Source organism: Netta rufina (genome assembly GCF_964035555.1).
Source record: "Netta rufina genome assembly, chromosome: 7".
Classification (NCBI taxonomy): Eukaryota; Metazoa; Chordata; class Aves; order Anseriformes; family Anatidae; genus Netta; species Netta rufina.
Window position 1 is genome coordinate 18239550 of NC_140130.1, and position 19498 is coordinate 18259047.

A 19498-nucleotide genomic window follows, 5' to 3' on the forward strand; every position below is an offset into this window, starting at 1 on the left:
AGAGCTCACAGAAAATGAAACTGTACATCTCTGGTATCTGGAGAGCTCTGTCAGTAGCAGGAATACTTTCTTCAGAATCCCCATGTCACTGCATAGGACAACCACCCTTCCCAATGTTTGTCAGATAAAGGAATATTCAGGCTGGAGTTTAATTCTTCAACTAGCAAACCTATTCTCTCCTGCCACTGCTGAAGACAAGCAGTACTTTATCCATTATTTTGTCCATGCATCCAGACAAACAAATCATCAGCTTTAGCTTTGTAAGGATACTCTAGCAATACAGAAAGGAAATTCAGGCCTTGTGGTCAGATCACAGAACTAGCACCCTTGTTTTTCTGAGTTTTGCATCTATTTTTTTTTGGAGGCTATGGACAGATCTCCACAGATACTTTCCCTCTGCCTGCATAGCTGACATACATTCTGTGATGTGCACCACCTTTCAAGATGGCATTAAATTTCTCACAGTTGTGAGAGGGCCTCTCTAACCTTTTATAAAACCTCTTAGATGCCAAAACCCCAAAACATGGACAGCAACTTTCTGCTCACCTGAAGTCCCTCCTGTGTCTGTGATGATTTGCCTCATCACTCTGCACTTCCTCTGAAGTCACCTGCCTGTATCCTTGTGATATATTTATGTCTCTGTATATATGCAACTGCATATATATGAAGACAAGCTGGTAAGCACATAGTTCCTCCATTCCCCTGCATACTGATGTGTTATTGCAGAGTGTTTGAGTGCCTTGATGCAATGCACCTACCCTGACTTTCCATGCCCTCTGCACTCAGAGTCCACAGCTTGTGCTAACTGCAGTGTTCAAATTGGGTTCCTACCACCTACCAGCTTAGCAGAGATCACAGGCTGGGGGAGGCGACAGCAGCTGGATTTGAGTGTTGAAGCTGATGCAAGGAAGAGGTTGCTGATAAACCACAGGAACACAACAGTGCCCTCATAACTGGAACTGGTGAGGCTGGGCCACTGAGATCTGCATCCGGTCTGGATCTCTTGAGCTGCTGGCTGTAAGCAAGCAACCCGTGGTTTTTATTTGACACATCAGAGACTTAAATCCAGGGACAAACTGCAGACATATAGTTACAAACAGAGGGAATTCCAACCTAGGAAATAACTGAAATAACCATTAAATCATGGCAGCTGTCAGCTGTCCAGAGTGTTAATAAAGATATGATGTGAACTGATAACAGATTTAAAGAAATTCTTACAACGAAAGGCTCCAGGAAATTAAATCTACTCAGTGTAGCAAAGGAAAGGGGAAGGATGTAGAAGGGAAGAAGTCAGAGAAGGATCTTCAGTCACACAAAGCTACTGCAAGAAGCTGTCTGTTGCAAGAAGGAAAAACTGAATGTGTGCACACTGGAAACATGTCACGTAACTTTAAGAGCAAGAGGGAATCACCAGTGAGACAAGTGAAAAAAGGGTGAATCCTGTACTTTGGTAAATCATGAGTTTTCAGTGAAGATAGTTCACTAGTTAAAGCATCCCCTGTTGAATTTGAAAAGAAAAATCCTTCAGGGAAACACAAAGACCTGTGTTATGCTGAGATCAGTCTAAGCAATCATAAATACATCTTCTAGCCATAAAAACCCATGACTCATTTAACCTCCAAACTTACCAGCCCTGTTTCTGCAGTATTTATGCTTGTTTATAGTACAAATAAAACAAACCAAGCACTTTGAGCTACCATAGTAGCATGTGCAATTATTTCCTAAGGTACCACTTAACTGCTACTGTGGCTGGAAAGGTCAACTACTGATTACAAGTTACTGTTCATGAACAGGTCTTTTGGGGACTATTCCATGCTCTGCCCTGTGTGCAACAGAGCAAATAATTCTGAGTGCCCAGCCTTGAACATGATGTCTGCCCTCTAGAATCAAACTGTAAGTGTAAGCAGGGATCAGGCACTCCCCTTGGGCAGAGGAACGTGACAGAGCGATGGCAACCTGACTGGGCTGGTGACTGGGAGAGGCCTCTCTCATGCAACACAGAAGAAAGCTCTAGAAATTAACTGAAGTCTCACTCTGCCTGAGGGGGAAAGCTTCCAACAACACTTCCCCATCCCTTTCTCACTAGCATTAATCATGTTTTACAGCTGGAGCATAGTCTTCTGTGACCAAATGCCAAGAGGAAGGGCAGAGACAACTGAACCTCCCAACCTTCTGTCAGGACATTTGCAGAGGACGTCTCCCAGTCAACTGAGAGTCACCACAATTGGAAAAGACAGCAAAGAAGCTCAAGCTGAAAAGTCGGGTTAAATTTGTTTGCTTGGGCCAGCAAAAACAGCCATCCAGCCAAGACACATACCATTGACTTTCAAATACTGTTAGATACTACTGTTCAACATGCATCATTCCTTGTCTATCTCACATTGAGTGCATGACCCACACCCATCTGAAGTGAGCACTTTTTTTTTTTTTTTTTTTTTTACACTTATAACTTCCTCCCCTCTTTCCACAACCTCAGCTGCAGTTGAATCAGGCTGCTAATATCAACCTTCAAAGTTTTACAATCAATTCCCCATGCTTCCCATCAGCTGTACTTGTGTCCCCCAGGTCCACAGGCTGGAATGCAAGGGAACAGATCCAAGAGAACAGCCATCAGCCTCTCTTCCCATATTTTTCCTAGACAGGTGCTTGACCATACAGATCATTATCATATAAAAGCTGAGGCAAGAGGACATTCACTTTACACAGGTAAAGAACATATGTAAGGGCTAGTAAGTTGGATATATTGCATCGGTTTGTTGTGAAATTCAGGGGTGTTTTTTTTTGTTGTTGTTGTTGGTTGTGTGTTTTTTTTTTGGCTCGCATGTTATGTTCTCTGATCCCCAGGTACTATTTCAACGTCACTAAGCAATTGCATGCCTTGGTGTCTGCAGTCATCACTTCTTACGTGTTGTGGTAAAAGGAATATGTACTTCCTCAAGAAAAGGAAGTGGTCTCACCTTCCACATTTTTGCTGTAACTCTTCAGCTGGTGGGAGAAAAAGGGAATCAGACTACTGTACAGAGTCTAAAATCAGCTGTGAAACAGAAAGGAAATTCACTTCAGTAATACCCTTTTCTGAAACTCACATGAAAGACAGAAATAACTGCATTTCTTGAAGTGCTGAAGCTTCATTTTTCTACACAGTACATTGTGCATATTCCTGAAAGATTTTCAAAACATACAGCATTAGAAATTGAGCTAAGAAGTAAAAGCTAGATTTTCTTGTTCAGTTTTGTTTTATTAGCATATGAAGCTTTCTTATTTATTGAAAAAACACACTGCAGGCTTACAACACCACTACAATGAATAATTTCTTTGAAAAATATATGAAATAAAAAATGACTTTCTCAGGTGAAATAGATAATGATTACTTGGACAAATCCAAGGATTCCTCTTACAAACTGTCACTTAAACCTTCTCCATATTTTGTATACATGTAGCCTTTTTTTCCCCACAAAACAAAAGGAACTATCCACAAAACCCAGCTGCCTCAGCAACAAAACAGAAATTGAGCATAAGCACTGTTAAGTCTTTACTTGTTACTGTGATAAGCAAAATATTTGTCCATATGTATCAATGACAGTAAACTCTGCTGGCAGAGGCTGAAACAAACCTTGCTAGTTTTATGTAGAAAATACATACGTCCATACAGGTAAAAAAATTTTCATCTCCTATGTATCAGGTTTTATAATTTCACATGAACTCAGTAAGGAAGTGATAAAAAACCCCTCAGCTATGTTATCAAAATGTCCTGCTTCTACCTTCATCTTGATGGAAGCATTCAAAGTTGTAGTGAAAATATTTAACATTTGCCTTTTAATCGGATTAAAAAATGATATATAAACTTTGAAGTTTATGATATTATGTAACCAGTGTCATCTATTAAAAATAGGATGGATTTTTAAAACATGACTTGCTTATTGCTCCTGATACTATTTTCATTGAGTAAGACGAGTGACATGAGGAATATGAAGACACTCATCTTCATTCAGTTTTTACTGTTACTGTTCAATTCTCACATGTAACGTGGTGGTGCTCAGCTTGAAACCAACAATTTCTGTGATTTCATTGTTTTGACTGGAAAATGGAAAACTAACAGAAACCTGTTTCTAAACAGTACAAAAATCCTGGAAAAATAAGCTTGTAATAAATTTGACCTAAGGAGCTGCCAACTCACTTTTCAGTAAGGTCAGTCATAATTGTTTTGAAACCCAAAATAGACTATGGATCAGCTCCGATGGAGAGGGTATGTTATATTACCCATTTCTAAAAGGTCACTGTGAGAAAGAAGCATATGTAACAGGAAAGCATACATTAGCTTTACACTCCTCTGAGCTCTCCTGGGTATCTGCTCAAACAGCAACACTGTTGGGAATGCGGTCTGGGGAAAGGTAATAGTAAGGGAGCTTTTTGCTCTTGTTGCGCTCGGTGATGGTGCTGACAATCTCATCCAGATTCTTGCGGAATTTTGCCATGGCCTCTTTCACCGGCTTCTCCACAAAGTGTTCATCTGGGTACATGCCTAGAAACAGCTAATTGGAAAACACCAAGAAATCATGCTTAGAGATTTAAAACAAAACAAAAAAGCAAAATACTGTTCTGTCTTAATGTTACCTCACCCAGTAGAACACACACCCCGAGCTTCAGGAACGCTACTGTTAGGTACAATCACTATTAACCTAGCCTACAGTAGCACTGACAGTGAAAGGTGCTGTCCTGTTCTCCCTCCCACCCTGGTTGCTGCTTCTCATCCTTGCATGTCTCTGTCTACAATGCTGGTACAGGTGATTATTTGGAACCATCTCCACCTGCAAGGAACTGATCCACTCAAAAAATCAGCACTTTTATTTTTTTTTTTAAGGTTAGTGGTCAGCCAGACCAGATTCCCAAGCCAGATCCCTGCAGAGCCACTCAAACATTTGTGATGCTAAAGGAAGGAGCAGCATGGGAGGGGAATGAGCAGCCAGGGATGAGAAAAGAGGACGACTGCTTCTTTGAGTGACAGTGAAAGTTACTTCTGACTTAAAACTGTCCTTTGAAGTTCAGCCGTACAGTTGCTTTGGTCAGTTTGGATTCTAAGGGTGAGCTGATAGGTAACTATTTCCCATAAGACTACCCATACTACTAGCTTCTCAGCTGAGATCTGCTTTATCCTTAGAAACTTCAAATCAAGTACCCTCTCGCCTGTATCTTCCATTTAAGGACTTCAAAACATGACATCCAGATACAGCCCTTGGGTGAGACAACCTACAATCATTTTACATGAGGGAAATGTCTATAGACCACGCCTACAAAGCTTCCTATAGTGTTGTTTTTTTTTGCAGTCCACACCAGCCAGACACAAGCCACAGCTCTACTGCACATGGCACTGGGGCAGATTTTCCAAATGGACAGGACACAAAGGGACAAAGAGTGCCACAGCTTCTCTACCAGCTCTACTGGGGCAAGGACTGAAGAAAACTGTTGTGCCCCAGCAACTCTCTTCCTCCCACACCAGCATCCTTACTCGGTAACCCCATGCCCGAGTTCAGAAACTTTCATCTTGGCTGAAACACAGCTTCAGAATAAAAACGACTTCTTGCTCAGAGCTGGCTTGTATCTGTCAGAACAAGGGCAAACCCACACATCTCCTCATGCTGAATTCAAACACAGAGCCAGGAGCAGCATTACAGTCTCATGCAGACACGGGGTCTTGCCATGGTCCCTGGGGTCTCACCTACATCCACCAGGAGAAGGGAAGTTGACTTACTTCATTGTCCTGGAATTGGCTCAAGGCCCAGACAGCTCCAAGATGCCAACAAGAACGTCCCCTGTCTGGCAGGCTCTCCACTATCTGCTCGATGGTGACTGTTCCCTTTTGTGTCGGAGGAGGGCAGCGCATTGTTGGTGGGGCATTGGGAATCCAGGAACACCAGTCATACTGCACAAGGCAAGAAAGCACATTGAAAAGCTACAGTGGCTGGTTGCCATTTAGGAACATTGCACAGAAAATTTTAAGTCTTAGCCCTGGGGATTTTGTTTCTGTAATATGGGCCCCTCAAGAAAGAGAAGATACTCAGTACTGTGGTAAAACAAGCCTGCAGTTTTTATTGTGTTTTGAGGAGATTTTTTTTTTTTCCTCCAGTCATAATGCATCATTCTTAGATCCCCAGATTTGCTGATAATCTCTGTTACTGGGGTTGTGACTCCAGTACCACATCTCTGAGCTTACATGCGCACTTCGTGCTGGGGCACTGTCAAACCAGGGCTCTGGTTTCCTGACAGGCACCCACTCAGAGTGAGACATGGCCACAAGCCAGCATTTCCTTGCCAGGCTACTAGGGAAAGGTGGTTGGAGAAGCAGCTGATGGTGAATATGGCATATGGATATGCTGAACACCAGACTGGGAACTCAGTCTCACTCCTGGGCTGCTCCAATGTTGTGGAATGGTGGTGCTTCATTTTATTTTGCCTGAGATATGACCCTGAGTTTTGCTGCCATCTGAGATGCTGCAGTTACCTTCACCCCTTTTTTTCCAAGTAGTTTTTCATTATTTTCATACATATTCCCTGCCATGCCTGATGCTAAGTCCCATTTTAGCTGGGTGCCATGCTTACACTGTTCTCAGTCTGTTTCCACACTGCACAGCCATCTCCTCAGACCTCTCTCCCTGCCATTTTTTCCTATGGCCGAAGACCCTTTTGCTGACAAGCTGAATAACCTCTGCATGCCAAACTCCCCCTCTCAGTCTCTGAAGAGAGGATCGCATGTAACAGTGGATTTGAAGCAAACAGTTGCAGAGATCCCCAGTCACTGTTGTGGCACAAGAACAGCATGGGTTCATTTAACACCTGGCTCTAGACCTGCTCCAGGGGCTTCTGAGCTGTAGGGGAGGACAAGAGGGTCAGCATTGGAGAGTGATGTGGGGTATGTTTGGGAAAAAGGGTCTTCTTGCTTATCTGTGAAGTTATCTGTGCCTGAAGCCAGAATATGTACCAAAGAAAGCTCTGTGCAAAAGAGATTGACAAAGAGATTTGCTTCTGGCTGTGAGGTCTGTTTTCCAAAATGCTTTGATGCTAGGAGAAACAGCATTTGAAAAGCAGACTGCCACTATAATTTCAGGGTGGATATGTGTCAGTGAAGGGATAACACAGACTATCAGCATATGACACGTTAAACATCACAGAGAAATTGCCAGTTGGATCACAAACATGAGAAATGAGCAGCAATGCCCTATCCGTGCACTGGGAATATTAAGCATGTAGCTGCTTTTAAAAACCTGACCATAAACTATCAAAAAAAGCCAAGATCCTCAGGGATATAAGGATATACTGCTTACAACAGCTACTCATGGTAGTCACCCATGCACACCCTCATGGAAAACGCAAAGCAAAGCCACTTAGTTTAACTCTTTGCATTTTGCTGCATCTTGAGCCACAGACTACCAGCACACATCCAGGCAGTTCAGGTGATGTCTGGAAGGTATGGGGCTGTGATAGCGAGATTATGCACCTCAACCCTTCAGCATTTCTGAAATGGGTCTTAGCAACCTGTTTAAATGCTTTAAAAACAAACAAACAACCAACAACAAAAAACCTGGTCCCCATAATAAAATTTAAATATAAAATAATATAGAAATTATAGCCCCCAAACTTGAGCTTTGGTACCTACTTAAGACTCCGAATGTCTTTCTCAAAATAATTACAAAAGCCTCCAAAACAATTGTTTCCACAACCTTCACAGGGATATGCAGATGGCCCTGCAGTTATTTTGGCCAGAAAGAACTATGTAAAGCTGTTTATCTACTAACAATAACTTCTCATACCTTGCCCCAGTAGATGCATCTCCCAGACCAGAAGGAAGAACAATCTTCCCAGAAATTCCTACCTGTCCAAAATTCACAGCTGCATGCTGGGCTGATGTGGTGAATATTATCACTGTGAGATATTCTGCTAGCTTCTCTCGTGTCTTGATCATCTTAGGAAACCCTGAATGACAGAGAAGAAGTAACTGAAGTAACCCAGCCGTGAAACAATCCAGTTACACAGTAGCAATCAGCAAGTCAAAGAAATGAGTTAGAGGACCACGCAACTGTCACTGAAAAGCAGGGCATTCTCTTTCTGACTCTGCTATGGTTCTGCCATGCGTTCTATCAGGAGTTATTCAACATGTCTGCATCCTGGCTGTGCAGCCATAAAAATAGAGTGATCCTACCTTACCCCATTCAGGTTTTTGAGGCATCACTACTCCTTGTAAGTATGGGGCATTCCTTAACAGAAAGGCAAAGCGCAATTTTACCTTTAGAATATATGGTATTCCCTGTTCTCTCACCCTACCTACCCTGCAGCAAGGAACCCAGAGAGTCCACAGGGCAGGGGCCTCAGGTGCTCCCTTTTTCTTCCATCTGCAATGCAAGCAGGGAAAGTTCATGCCAAGGAGCAACTCTGTGTGTGCTTGTGTTTGTAAAGGTCCGAGGCTCAGCTACCAAGCGTTCTGTAAGAACGAGTGCAGGGAGAGCTTATTTGCTGAAAAGGGAAGTGAGGAAATGAGAACTTCTGAAACAGAAACAGCAGAATGAGGAACAGAAATAATTGCATCAAGGTGTCTTTGAGAGAAGAATAATGAAACAGCTATACAAAAAGGAAGAAAGGAATAGTCGGGTACAAGGGAAATATTTTGTCATCAAAGCACACCCAAGCCTGCGTCTCTCCTATCCTCATTACATCATGGTCCTGTGTTCCTCCCCCTGTCGCTGTCCCAGCCCAGCATGACCACAGGCCCCAGGATACCTAGAGAGCTGACAGCATCCTGGGGTGAGCTGCCTCTGCCCAGCCTGCCTGTGCCTGCTGCTGCCACATCTCCACCATGAACCAGATGCAGATGTGAACTCAACCTGACAGGGGCAAGAGGACATGATAACTCTGGCCAGCCACCAAACCCAAAGAGGAGAGGATATACCATTGCTTCTTGCACCCTCCTATCCTCAGCACACTGTGCTTTTCTTTCAAAGGTGCTCAGCATGCTCCCAGTCAGAGCAGTGCTCCCTGGGCACAAGTGGAGACTGGAAAGGGAGTCTAGGGTGCAACAGCACCCCCCATTTATGCCTGTTCTCTTCTTTACAAACCCAGACAGGTCATCCTGCTCTCTCTGACCCAACCCTTCGGGTGGCAGCAGTGCAGACAGGTGATGTTGCAGGCCTGGAAATTTTCCTACCTATAGTGGCAGTCCTGCTGCCAGTGGTGCTTGTACTGCCCCACTCCAGCTGTAGCCCTGGACATACTTGCTACTTGTCCCCTGTCCAGATGCTAAGGTCAAGCATAAAGTTCCCACTTGCGGGCTATTTTTAAACCCTAAGAGACAGCTGGAGAAATTAAAATGATAATAACTAGGTATCATTCAATCCTGTGCTTGTCCAGGCATGTAGGCTCCAGGAGGTTGTTAAAATGAGTGGGAACATCACAGTTTTGCCTGGAGTTCTCACATATAAACGTATGTGCATGTAATGCCAAAGCAATATGACACAGATCACCAGCCAAAAGGTGTTTCCAGATTTAAGTCAGTCAGGACAGTACAAAGAATCCCCACCCACATGCATTAGCTCCTGAAAATCCTCTTGGACAAAATATGTGGGTGGAAGAAAATAACATGTTTAGGAAAAGGCTGGAGAGTATTAACTTATGTGGAAGAACAGGGCCATATTAGAGGTGAGAGCTCCTACGGTCAAGTAACGGTTTGCAAGAAATGAGAGGCAGCAAGAGGAGACAGCAAAAGAAAACACCTCTAACGAATTATGAGAATTATTGCCTTCTCTTGCAGGGAAAAGAATAGCTTGACCACAACTAGTAAGCTAAACAAATGCGAAGTGCAGCATGACAGTTCTGGGGAGGTTCTTACTTGTTATTTGATGCAAGCTTTGTAGGGCAGGATTCAAGGGGGTATCACTGCTCCTCGGGATTTCTATCACCATCTGTCTGGTGGTGCCAACAACACATAACGACAGCCCCTCCCCTGACAAGCTTACAGCCTCAACAGAGAAGATCAAAGGTCCAATCCCCCATGTAAAGAGAGATTACATGTGTTGCCCAAGCTTATGGTGAGAATCTGTGGAAGAGGAATGAGTAGTTTCCTGAGGGAGGGAAGGAGGACCTGATCCAGGGTCTCGCCCATAAAACTGCGAGTCTTTGGGCCAAAGGAGAGGCTCTCCAACAGTTCAAGATGTGCTGTGCAAACAGCCTTGCTGTCACTAGTGACCTGACAAGCTGCAGACCTGGCCAGGTACATTACCTGCAGCCTTCACGCCCCTCATCCCGTACATGTAAATGTCCTTGACAAAGGCCTGGAGTTCCACATCCTCACACACCACCTCGTCGGTCTCGTAGTAGATGTGAATCACATCCTCTGCAAAACTGCGGATAGAGGAACAAATGAACAAGACGAAATGAAAAGCGGAAAGAAAGCCTGCCACTCCCGAAGGCCTTCTGCTGAGCTTGCAGAGAGGATGGACACTGCATGAAGAAGGGAGGGAAGAGCAGGACTCAACATGCTCCCAAAAGCAGTGGGAGTGCAGTCATTTCTAATTGCAGCATCACTCCTGCTCCACCAAAAAGGCTCTAGATCATACTCTGTACCCTGACCAGTTCCCAGTGCTTCTCTGTGCTCCTTACTCTCTTACTTGAGCTTTGCTCCTGCCCAAACCTCTTCCTCATGTCCATATCCTTCACTTAGCACAGACTTCTGTGCATTCTACTTGTATATGTGGCTCTTGCACTGCAAGCAAGGGTTCCCAAGCTGTGATAGGGGCACTGTCCCCTCTATGGGGGACACTCCAAAGCTGCTCCTGAATATCGTTCAGACAGCCTATCTCCTCCTACCACATGTACTTTTCACAAAACTCAGGTGGTACGCTCTAAAGTGGAGGTGGCCCAGGATATTACTGCTAGGGACAAAACAGGGGCTAGAGCTTCTTCCCATGCCCACAGCAGACACCTCCTTGCTGTTCAGTCCCTCTTGTCATAATCCCTCCTTCTATACAGCCTGCCCACGCTAACTCACCTCTGGGAGAAAAGCTCTGAAAACACTAAGATAACAGAAACGGTTCTGGAAGCAGTGAAAACAGAAAAGCCCGATTTCCTGCAGATGTGCATCTCATGATTACATGCGCTGTGCTGAGAAATTCTGTTAGCTCTGCAGGTACCTATAATCTCTTTCTAAATATTTTGACAACAACTCATAGGGTGAAACATTTGACTGCAGAAGTTCACTGATGAGATTAAGAACTGTTATCCAATCCAGACTTCTCTTCTAATAAGCTATCAATTTATAGCTATTTGGAGACCTTCACAAATCTGTATGTGGTTTCTGTTAGCCAACCAAATCAAAAATTGTTGTGGAGGCAGACAGACAAATAACTGCACAAACAGAAAGGATTTTAGTAATTTTTGCTTCCATTGGAAACCAAATAAAAAGAAAAATCCTGCAACATGCAGAGATAAAGCTGCACTGCCTGACCTCTGCCTCCATCACCTGGCACCTGTGCCAAATGCATACAGAAGGTAATCCTTGTCTTATGCAGCAGCAACACTTTAGCCCCCCTTCCATGCAAACACAAATTAGGATATGAAGTGTAGATAAGGTCTTTGGGAAGGAATATTTTTTGCCAAGATCTGCAGTTAGATCAGAAAATAAAAAAAGCTAACTATCAGAGGTTTAAAAATTTGCTGTGTGACCATCAGTGTTTCTAGAGGGACACACTTAGCAGTTTTCTTAAGGCTAAACCACCTACCTCCTATGAAGTGATGGTGGAGACAGAAGTTATTTCATCAAAAGAGTGGAGACTGACACCCCTTCAGAGTGTCTTCACACACCCTAAAGGGCACTGCTCACACAGATTTGTGGTGACCGGATGCATTACTGTTGATTCAGGGGTCTGGACATCATGTGCTCTAAAGAGCATTACTCACACCATTTATAAACCAAATACTTATGAAGAATCTCTCAATCACATCTGAGGCAGAGTAATACCTTCCTCCAGCTAAATTAACACATACAAGCAATCAAACTAAATTGAGTTAAGCACTGTCTGGTATTTGAAAAGGCATCATATCTCAGTTAGCACTAGAAAACACAGGAAAGAGAAGAGTGGCAGGAACAAACACACACAGGCAGGGAAACTCCATCAAGAAAACAACCACAGAAAAGTTATAATTTCCTTTTCTCTCAAATGGGCACTTAACAATTGCAGGAAATATCGCAAGATAACACCTTGCCAAGACACAGAAAAAGCGTATGAGGCAAAGATATAACCAACACTCTACTTCATGTACACAAATGATCTGATTTTTACTGAACATGCTTTTCAAAGGCCACAGGATCAGAAACAGCTGTATACTTAGCAAGCAACATACATGGTACAAAACTACATTGCTTGTTAAATGAAATGCAATTGGAGAATAACTTTTTTTTTTTTTTTTAAAGTAGTCCATTCTGATTTAGGATTTCAGTTCCAAAAAGGAGCTATGTTTGCATGGCAGCCTTGCAGGACCTCTCCAGATTCAGAATTGTTGCCCTTCCTGGCAAAACCTGGGTCTTGCAATTTTAAGGCATTTTAAGAAAGTCGTTCAAATTGGTTAATGGATAGTTTACTGGATTTCAAAACACAACTCTCTCACGCAAGCCACACTTACACTTCTGCTTCCAGAAGAACCCTGATAAGCTCATGTGGGTAGCTCAGACAGACCACTGGGTTTTCTCCTGGCTCATGCATAGCTAAAAAAAACCTAGTTAAATTCCCTTTGCAAGGCAAAGCTCCAACTCACTAAACCCTGTTAAATCCTATAGAATTCCTATTTCAGGGCTTCTGAAATACAGAACGCAAGAAAACAGGGCTGAAAAGAGCAGGAATAAGAAGTCTTTCAAGAGTGTGTGCTTCATTATATATTTTTTCTTCGGATGAGATGCAAGCTACAGATATGGCTGTCAGACTCCAGCCCAGTACAAGCTCAAAACTAGGCAGAAGACAAACAGTACTTTGCAGGTAAGGGACTGTTTGTCAGTTGCTCAGCTGTCCCTCACAAAAGTAAACCTGAGAGAAGCAGAAAACACTGAATAGGAAACCCAGCAGGAGCTGTGAACTTGTAAGTGTTTTTCGAGATGGGTTCACAACGCCCCATGTGATGTCATTTATTCCCTGCCCTGGGGCAGGATCATCTTTACCTATACCACTCCTCCAAGTTCTTTATTTAAAATGGTATTGGGAGCCCCCACATTTGAGGACCTCACAGGCTCTTCAGATGAGCTCTTCCAGTGCTCCTTTCTATCAAACAGTTATTTGTCCGAAGTCTAGCAAACATCATCTTTGTTGTAATTTTAGCCTTTAATTTCTTTTCCAATACAGACAAAGGGAAAAATTCTTTCTAGAAACATTTAACCCTTCTGAATAGCCCTCCCTCAATCTTCTCTCCTCTAGACGTAAACAATGCTAACTCTGAATTTCTCATTTTTCCCCTCCGGACTCTGTACCATCAGCCCCAAACTTTCCAAAACCACACTGTTCACTTTGTGGTTTGGGTCTTGTTGCTGCCACGCCACTGCTACTGTTTGACATACTGCTGGTTTTGCCTCTCCACTTCCTCAGGGGACGGATGTCTGTCTGTGAGGGAAGGCACACTGTGTTCACAGGTCCTCCCAGCTCTGCTATGGCAGGATTGAGTCCACACACTCTTTTCCAACCTCACACAGTTCCTGATGACCTAATTCAGTGCAGAGTGGTGGTACCAGCATGTCACTCAAGAACAGAACAGGGAGGAATGTTGACAGCCTTTGGCCTGTGAGGTTGTATGTGAGCAGTGGCGATGTGGGCACTGATGTGTTAACGATTCTGTGGGACGCATGAAAGGACAAACTGGTGTTTCCTAGCAAAGATCTATACCTGAGGAAGCAAAATCTGAAGGGAAGAACCACCACAGACAAGTTACAATTCACATGTACAGCAGACACATCAGATGCTGGGCATTACACATCTATTCCAAAGAAAACATTCAAACCAAATGCACCAGAGAGGAGTGCAAGGCAGCAGCTAGTATAACCTACTGATCCCCTGTTGCACCTTTACTGCCCAGTGCAGGCATTACCAAGACATGCCGGTGCCATGCTCACAAGGCTGTGATGAAGAGCAAAGTGTGCAGTGAGAAAACACAGTTGTCCCTGTGGGACAGTGACTTTATTGGCTCTTTCCAGAACCACAGTCTCTTACCTCTTTATAGCCTCCCAGACTTTAATGCCATCATCCCGATAATAGTAGTAGGGGATATCCTCTTTGCTGTCCATCCCTTTAGCTTTGATCTCATCAGGGAAGCAGAGTGAGCTGTAAGTCAGATCCTTCATTGCTTTCTGAACCATTTGTACATGTCCTCCTCCACCTGTAGCATTTGCCTGCAGGAAGAATGGCAAGACATGAACATAGATAATGTTTTCTTCATGTTGAGGTTGGCTTTCCAAACCCCCAGGAGATGGCAGTCAACATTGGTGAATCTGTTTTTACCAGCAGAAAAGCACATTTCCACACACAAAAAGCACCAAACTGCAGAGGTCCAGGATTGGACATTCAGATTTCACACAGTTCTGAACTGGTGACTTTGAGGTGAAAGATACCATCTTTAGCACAACAGGAAATGAATTCACCACCTCTGTGTCTCAAATGATGCTGGTTATGTTTCCCTTTTAGTAGAAAGGTCAAGAAACAACGTGGTATGCGATGGGTAAGGAGTTAAAACACATTGGGAACCATGAAGAATAATGAAAATATGCAAAGGGCATTACTTACCTTGTCAAAAAGGCCACATTCACAAATAAGCTGTTCTCGGGCTTTGGTATTGATGGCTATTGTGAACCGCATGTGTGGCACCAAGAGCTGTAAAATGGGATGAACAATGAAAGAAAGCAAATTCTCTGACTGAACTTAACAGCAACCATGTATAGAGTTTGATGTCCTGGATGACAGGAGCTAGCTGTATGCTGCCTTGCAAGGCAGCTAGTTGAACCATCTCAACCAGGATTTAACTTTTGGTTTGTTAAAGATAATGTGAAAACCTCCCCGACCTCCACATATCACTCATGCAAGAACCAACCTTGAAGAGGGGATGCACAGCAGGCAGCTGCCGGAACATAGCTATGCTGAACACCTCTGAGACTAAATGTGTCCGTAACAGATGGGTCACTGTCTGGTGGATGTGGAAATCCGATGAGCGAACCCAAATTTTGGCCAGCAGCCAGTCATATGTAGCATCTGAGGGAAGGAATATGGGATTTTCTGGCCCAGGCTTTTGACCAAGCTGAAAGACACGAAAAGAATACAAAACCTCAGTCATTCACATTTAAGATGAGACAATAAGAAATGTGCTCCTTTAAAGACCCTGACAGCAACCCCACCTGGATTGCAATGGGTACAATTTTATTCTCCAGATTCTTGTACAGCAAACAGATGGGTGCAGCCAAGTACTGTATTGTGCATGGGTCTGTTTTATTGGCGTCCACACCATCCAGTAGTTCATAGTCCACAATGAAAATGTTTCCTTGCTGGAAAACAAAAAAAAAAGCCTGATGTGTTTTAACAGATATGGGCAAGAGGAAAGAATACAGCAGAGTGTTCCTGGTGGGAAGGACAGAAAAAGGGCAGGGCAGCAGCTGGAAGGCAGATGACAAAGAAAAAGGAAAAAGACAGCACACAGGGAAGATAAGAAAGAAAAGCAGAAAGGCACACGCGGCAAGGCTCAGAACAAAAGTTGGGAAGTCTTGGCCAGAGACTGGCTTATGCCCTGCAGTTACGAGTGGCTGCAGGCCCACCCTTGCTCATGGTGGCCCAAGGGTGATGTTTGCCACTGGCAAAGCAAGCACCTTTACACAGACTACCTGACCTGTATCTGCTGAGCCTGACAACAAGCCTTTCAGCAAGGAGTGGCTATGTATTTGGCATTCACGCGGGGACACTAAGGTGCAAACAAGTTTTGTGCTGCTTCATCCCCCATACTTACTGTACAGGCAAAAGGAAGGGACCATCCCTGCCAACCCTTCTTCAGAAGATTAGTTCAGCTCTGCAGGTGACAGAGGTTAAGATTATTCTAGGGAAGGGTAGGACGTTTTGTCCTTCTGAAGCTCCCTAACCTTTTAGCCTTTTAGACAAAGCCCCTGAAAAGGGCTCTTCACCTCCTGGTGACACCTCTGCAATCTGGCCTGCAGACGAAGAGAGGAGATGTAGCTGAAAGCAGCTAAAACAGGATTGGGATGTTAGAGAACATGAGAAGGAGCAGATAGAGTCCAGCTTCACTTGGAGCCTCACCTTTACTTCCTCCTCCAGGGTCAGGTTCCTCTCCAGACTGCATTCTACCATATCCATAGTCACTGGCAACTTCTTGGGTATCTCTGTGCATCTCCGGATCAGCACAGGATTGCAGCCATTCAGGAACTGGTAGCCAAACATAAAATCTTCCTTCCAGTGCTGCATCACATATTCTAAAGGAAAATGGGCCTGCAGCTTCAGTATCAGTGCATTTTGAATTTCTGCCTTCCTCTCCACCTTTTGTTATACTCCACTGCAACTTTGACTAAAGAAAGTTGCAAGAAAGGAATTCCCAAAGTAGATTTTTTTTAAAAATCACTTAAACAGACAACGCAATCTTTGCTTTTCTCTTTGAGAAGAACAGAATTGATAATAACTTGTTTCTCCATACACAGCAGCTATGAAGAGTAAAATATTCCATTCCAAGGAAAAATACTCTCTCCATCTGCAGACCACCTTCTCGGGTCTTCCACAGCATTTTTAAACCTCACTCTTCAAATTCTCAGGGTACAGACAAATAAGCCTCAAAATAACGGCACCGGCAGGGGAAGGGAAATATTCAACATGGGAAGGGAAAGAACAGCAGCAAATGGAGCAGTTCACTTGCCTGGAGCTGGGTGAGGGCTTCCTGGGGGGAAAGGTTTTGGCTGTGGGCTTCTCATTGGCTGTTTTAATGTGTGTTTTGTGTTTTGTTTTTTTCCCCGTTTATTTTTCAATTGTTAATATAAACCTAGATTAACAACTCTTCTGAATAAAATGGTAGCTTTAGGTACTCCATCTTCTTACTATTACATATGTAGTAATACTGCATGTTTCCAAACTTGCAGTTCTCAGTCTCCTAGTATTATATTGCCACTTCAGCCTACTACTTCAAAGCCAGAAAAAACATGATTAACATAAAAAATTCCATCAGTATCTTCAAGGGAAAAACAAAAGACTTAACCAAGTAACATTTCCCACTATGGCCTATTATCAAAAATAATAATAATAATAATAATTCCAAAAAAATTTTCAGAAAAAAAAAAAAATCAGAAAACCTTTTTCTGAACTCAATTTGTTTTTCCAGGAAAGGTGAAAGGATGAAAAAGAGAGGTCTGGAGGAATGCAGTGATGATTAAAAAAAATTTTTTTTTTTTTTTTTTTTTTTTCTAACAGAGGAAGAAAAGTTGAGTTTACTTAAAGTTTATATTTACATCATCTCTGTCAACTGCACAGTGGGTTTGGAGCTGTATCTGAAGTCTATAGGGAGTAAAAAATGACTCATCTCCTTGGACAGAAACTGCATGACTAAAAAACGTCTTGAACCTGTTTCTGGCTGTGTATGGCTTGCAAATAATGAGATTTGGTTACATTAATATAATTGAGACTGATTCTTAAAAATTTAAAACTGGCAGAATTGGAGTATTCCTCAGGGACATGGAAATATTATCAATTAAATTAAATATAAATTATATCTAAGCCTTGTGTTAGAAGTATTTTAGGAAGCAATCTTATTAAACGTAACAAATTCCTGTAATTAGCTTTTAATAGCTCTGGACTCCTTGTGTGCTTTATTTTATACCTGAAACTGTAGAAATTCCTCCTATTTTTGTTAACTGGTCCTTAGCCAGCCTGAAGAGAGGAAATACTTCAGAGGAGGAGGGAAAAGTATATTCTTTTGCAGAGTCAGAACAGACCACTTACATGCACTTGAGGAGCCACACAGGAACTACTGAATAGTATCTGTTTACCTATTATATCCAGTATCACAGTAAAATAAAACCAAGTGATATAACCGCCAGCCATAGTATCAGGTTGGGTTTGGCTCACAAATCAAAGGCATCCCAGCCCTGCTTTACAGAAGTGACACCATCTGCCCATTCTGTCTGCAATACTTCTACTCAGCTTTCAAATAACTGCTAAGATTTCATACTGAGAAGGATTAAAGAAAAGAAGAATTTTCTCTTTGTATCTGAATACTACATCAGTGGAAGATTTAGCAGTACCAAAGATACTCCAGAAACCAAATAAGCATGAATACAAAAGTGAAACTCAGGCTCTTACAGTTTTGTTTTTTTCTAGTAAGAAGATGCCAGCATGAAATGGTAAATGCAGTGCCACATTTAATGCAGTATGCACCAGTAATTCTGACACATTTTTTAAAAGAGGTAACATTTGGGGTAGATGCCACAAGCCTTTTTAAGCACTAACTTGCACTAATTTCCAGTAAGAATTATGGTTCCTCTGGTTGTGGTCTGATGTCCTATTTTGTCTGCAGCAGAACCAGGTAAAAAAGCTACAGCTCCGAGGTCATTCTCAGCTCTGCACAACCCATCCCCAGACCTGCTGGACTGATGGCATGCATTTTCATGCTTAGAACAAGTTCTGTCAAAACGACCCCTGTTAGGAACAACTTACCACAAAAAGCATTTGAGTTGCACCTTATAACTGGTGCAGATGGCCTACGAGAACTGACAGAGGGGAGCTACAGCAGAACTGAGGCAGTGGTAACCTCCCCATGTCGGAAATGGCATGAGGAGCCAGGAGCTTTAGCAGAAGCATAACCAGGACCAGGCAAATGGCTGGGATGTTAGGTAACAGGCTTTAATTTGGACTATGCAAGAGGCCAGAGGGCTAATCCTAGCACTAACTTTTACTGAAGAACATTTCCAAACAGAGCTCTTGGCAGATTTTTCATGTGTTTAGGTGGCTGAAATGGGAGATATGTAAGCAAACTTTCAAAAAGGCCTTAATATGCTCTGAAAACCCCACTAAACTATCTTCAGGTTTAAATGCTAAATACATTTGAAAATTCGTTCAATGGGACTTGCACAGATCTGAAAAATAAGTTTCTAAAAGCCAGAAGAGACTATTTTATCTCCTTTTTTTTCCCCCCGTTTCATTTATATATTTTTTGGATATATTTATATATCTACAATCATTTATATTCTCTCTGGTATAACTTAGGACAGAGAACATCACTGAGCAATCCCCAGCAGTTCTAGCTTGTATGACATCATAAATTAGAGAAGTTGTGGATGCCCCATCCCTGGAAGTGTTCAAGGCCAGGTTGGATTGGGCTTTGGGCAACCTGATCTAGTGGGAGGCGTCTCTGCCCGTGGCGGGGTGGGGCTTGAAACTGGATGACCTTTAAGGTCCCTTCCAACCCAAACAGCTCCATGATTCTACAGTAACTTCATCTTTTG

The 19498-nt window shown here is 42.9% G+C and overlaps 1 protein-coding gene across 2 annotated transcripts in view; it reads right to left on the minus strand.

Moving 5' to 3' along the window:
* Window positions 1–3292: 3292 nt before the first annotated feature.
* Window positions 3293–19498, minus strand: part of ALOX5 (arachidonate 5-lipoxygenase) — a 29979-nt gene continuing 13773 nt past the window's right edge. Inside the window, exons 6-14 of one of the 2 annotated variants that reach the window (XM_084289922.1) lie at window positions 16314–16486; window positions 15407–15553; window positions 15106–15309; window positions 14802–14888; window positions 14232–14410; window positions 10265–10386; window positions 7868–7968; window positions 5750–5920; window positions 3293–4532 (exon numbers count right to left, since the gene is read on the minus strand). In XM_084289922.1, the coding sequence (XP_084146048.1) occupies window positions 4353–4532; window positions 5750–5920; window positions 7868–7968; window positions 10265–10386; window positions 14232–14410; window positions 14802–14888; window positions 15106–15309; window positions 15407–15553; window positions 16314–16486 (1364 nt within the window). In that variant the 3' untranslated portion in view covers window positions 3293–4352. The remainder of the gene's footprint in view (window positions 4533–5749; window positions 5921–7867; window positions 7969–10264; window positions 10387–14231; window positions 14411–14801; window positions 14889–15105; window positions 15310–15406; window positions 15554–16313; window positions 16487–19498) is intronic. The other variant, XM_084289923.1, reaches the window with a different exon arrangement.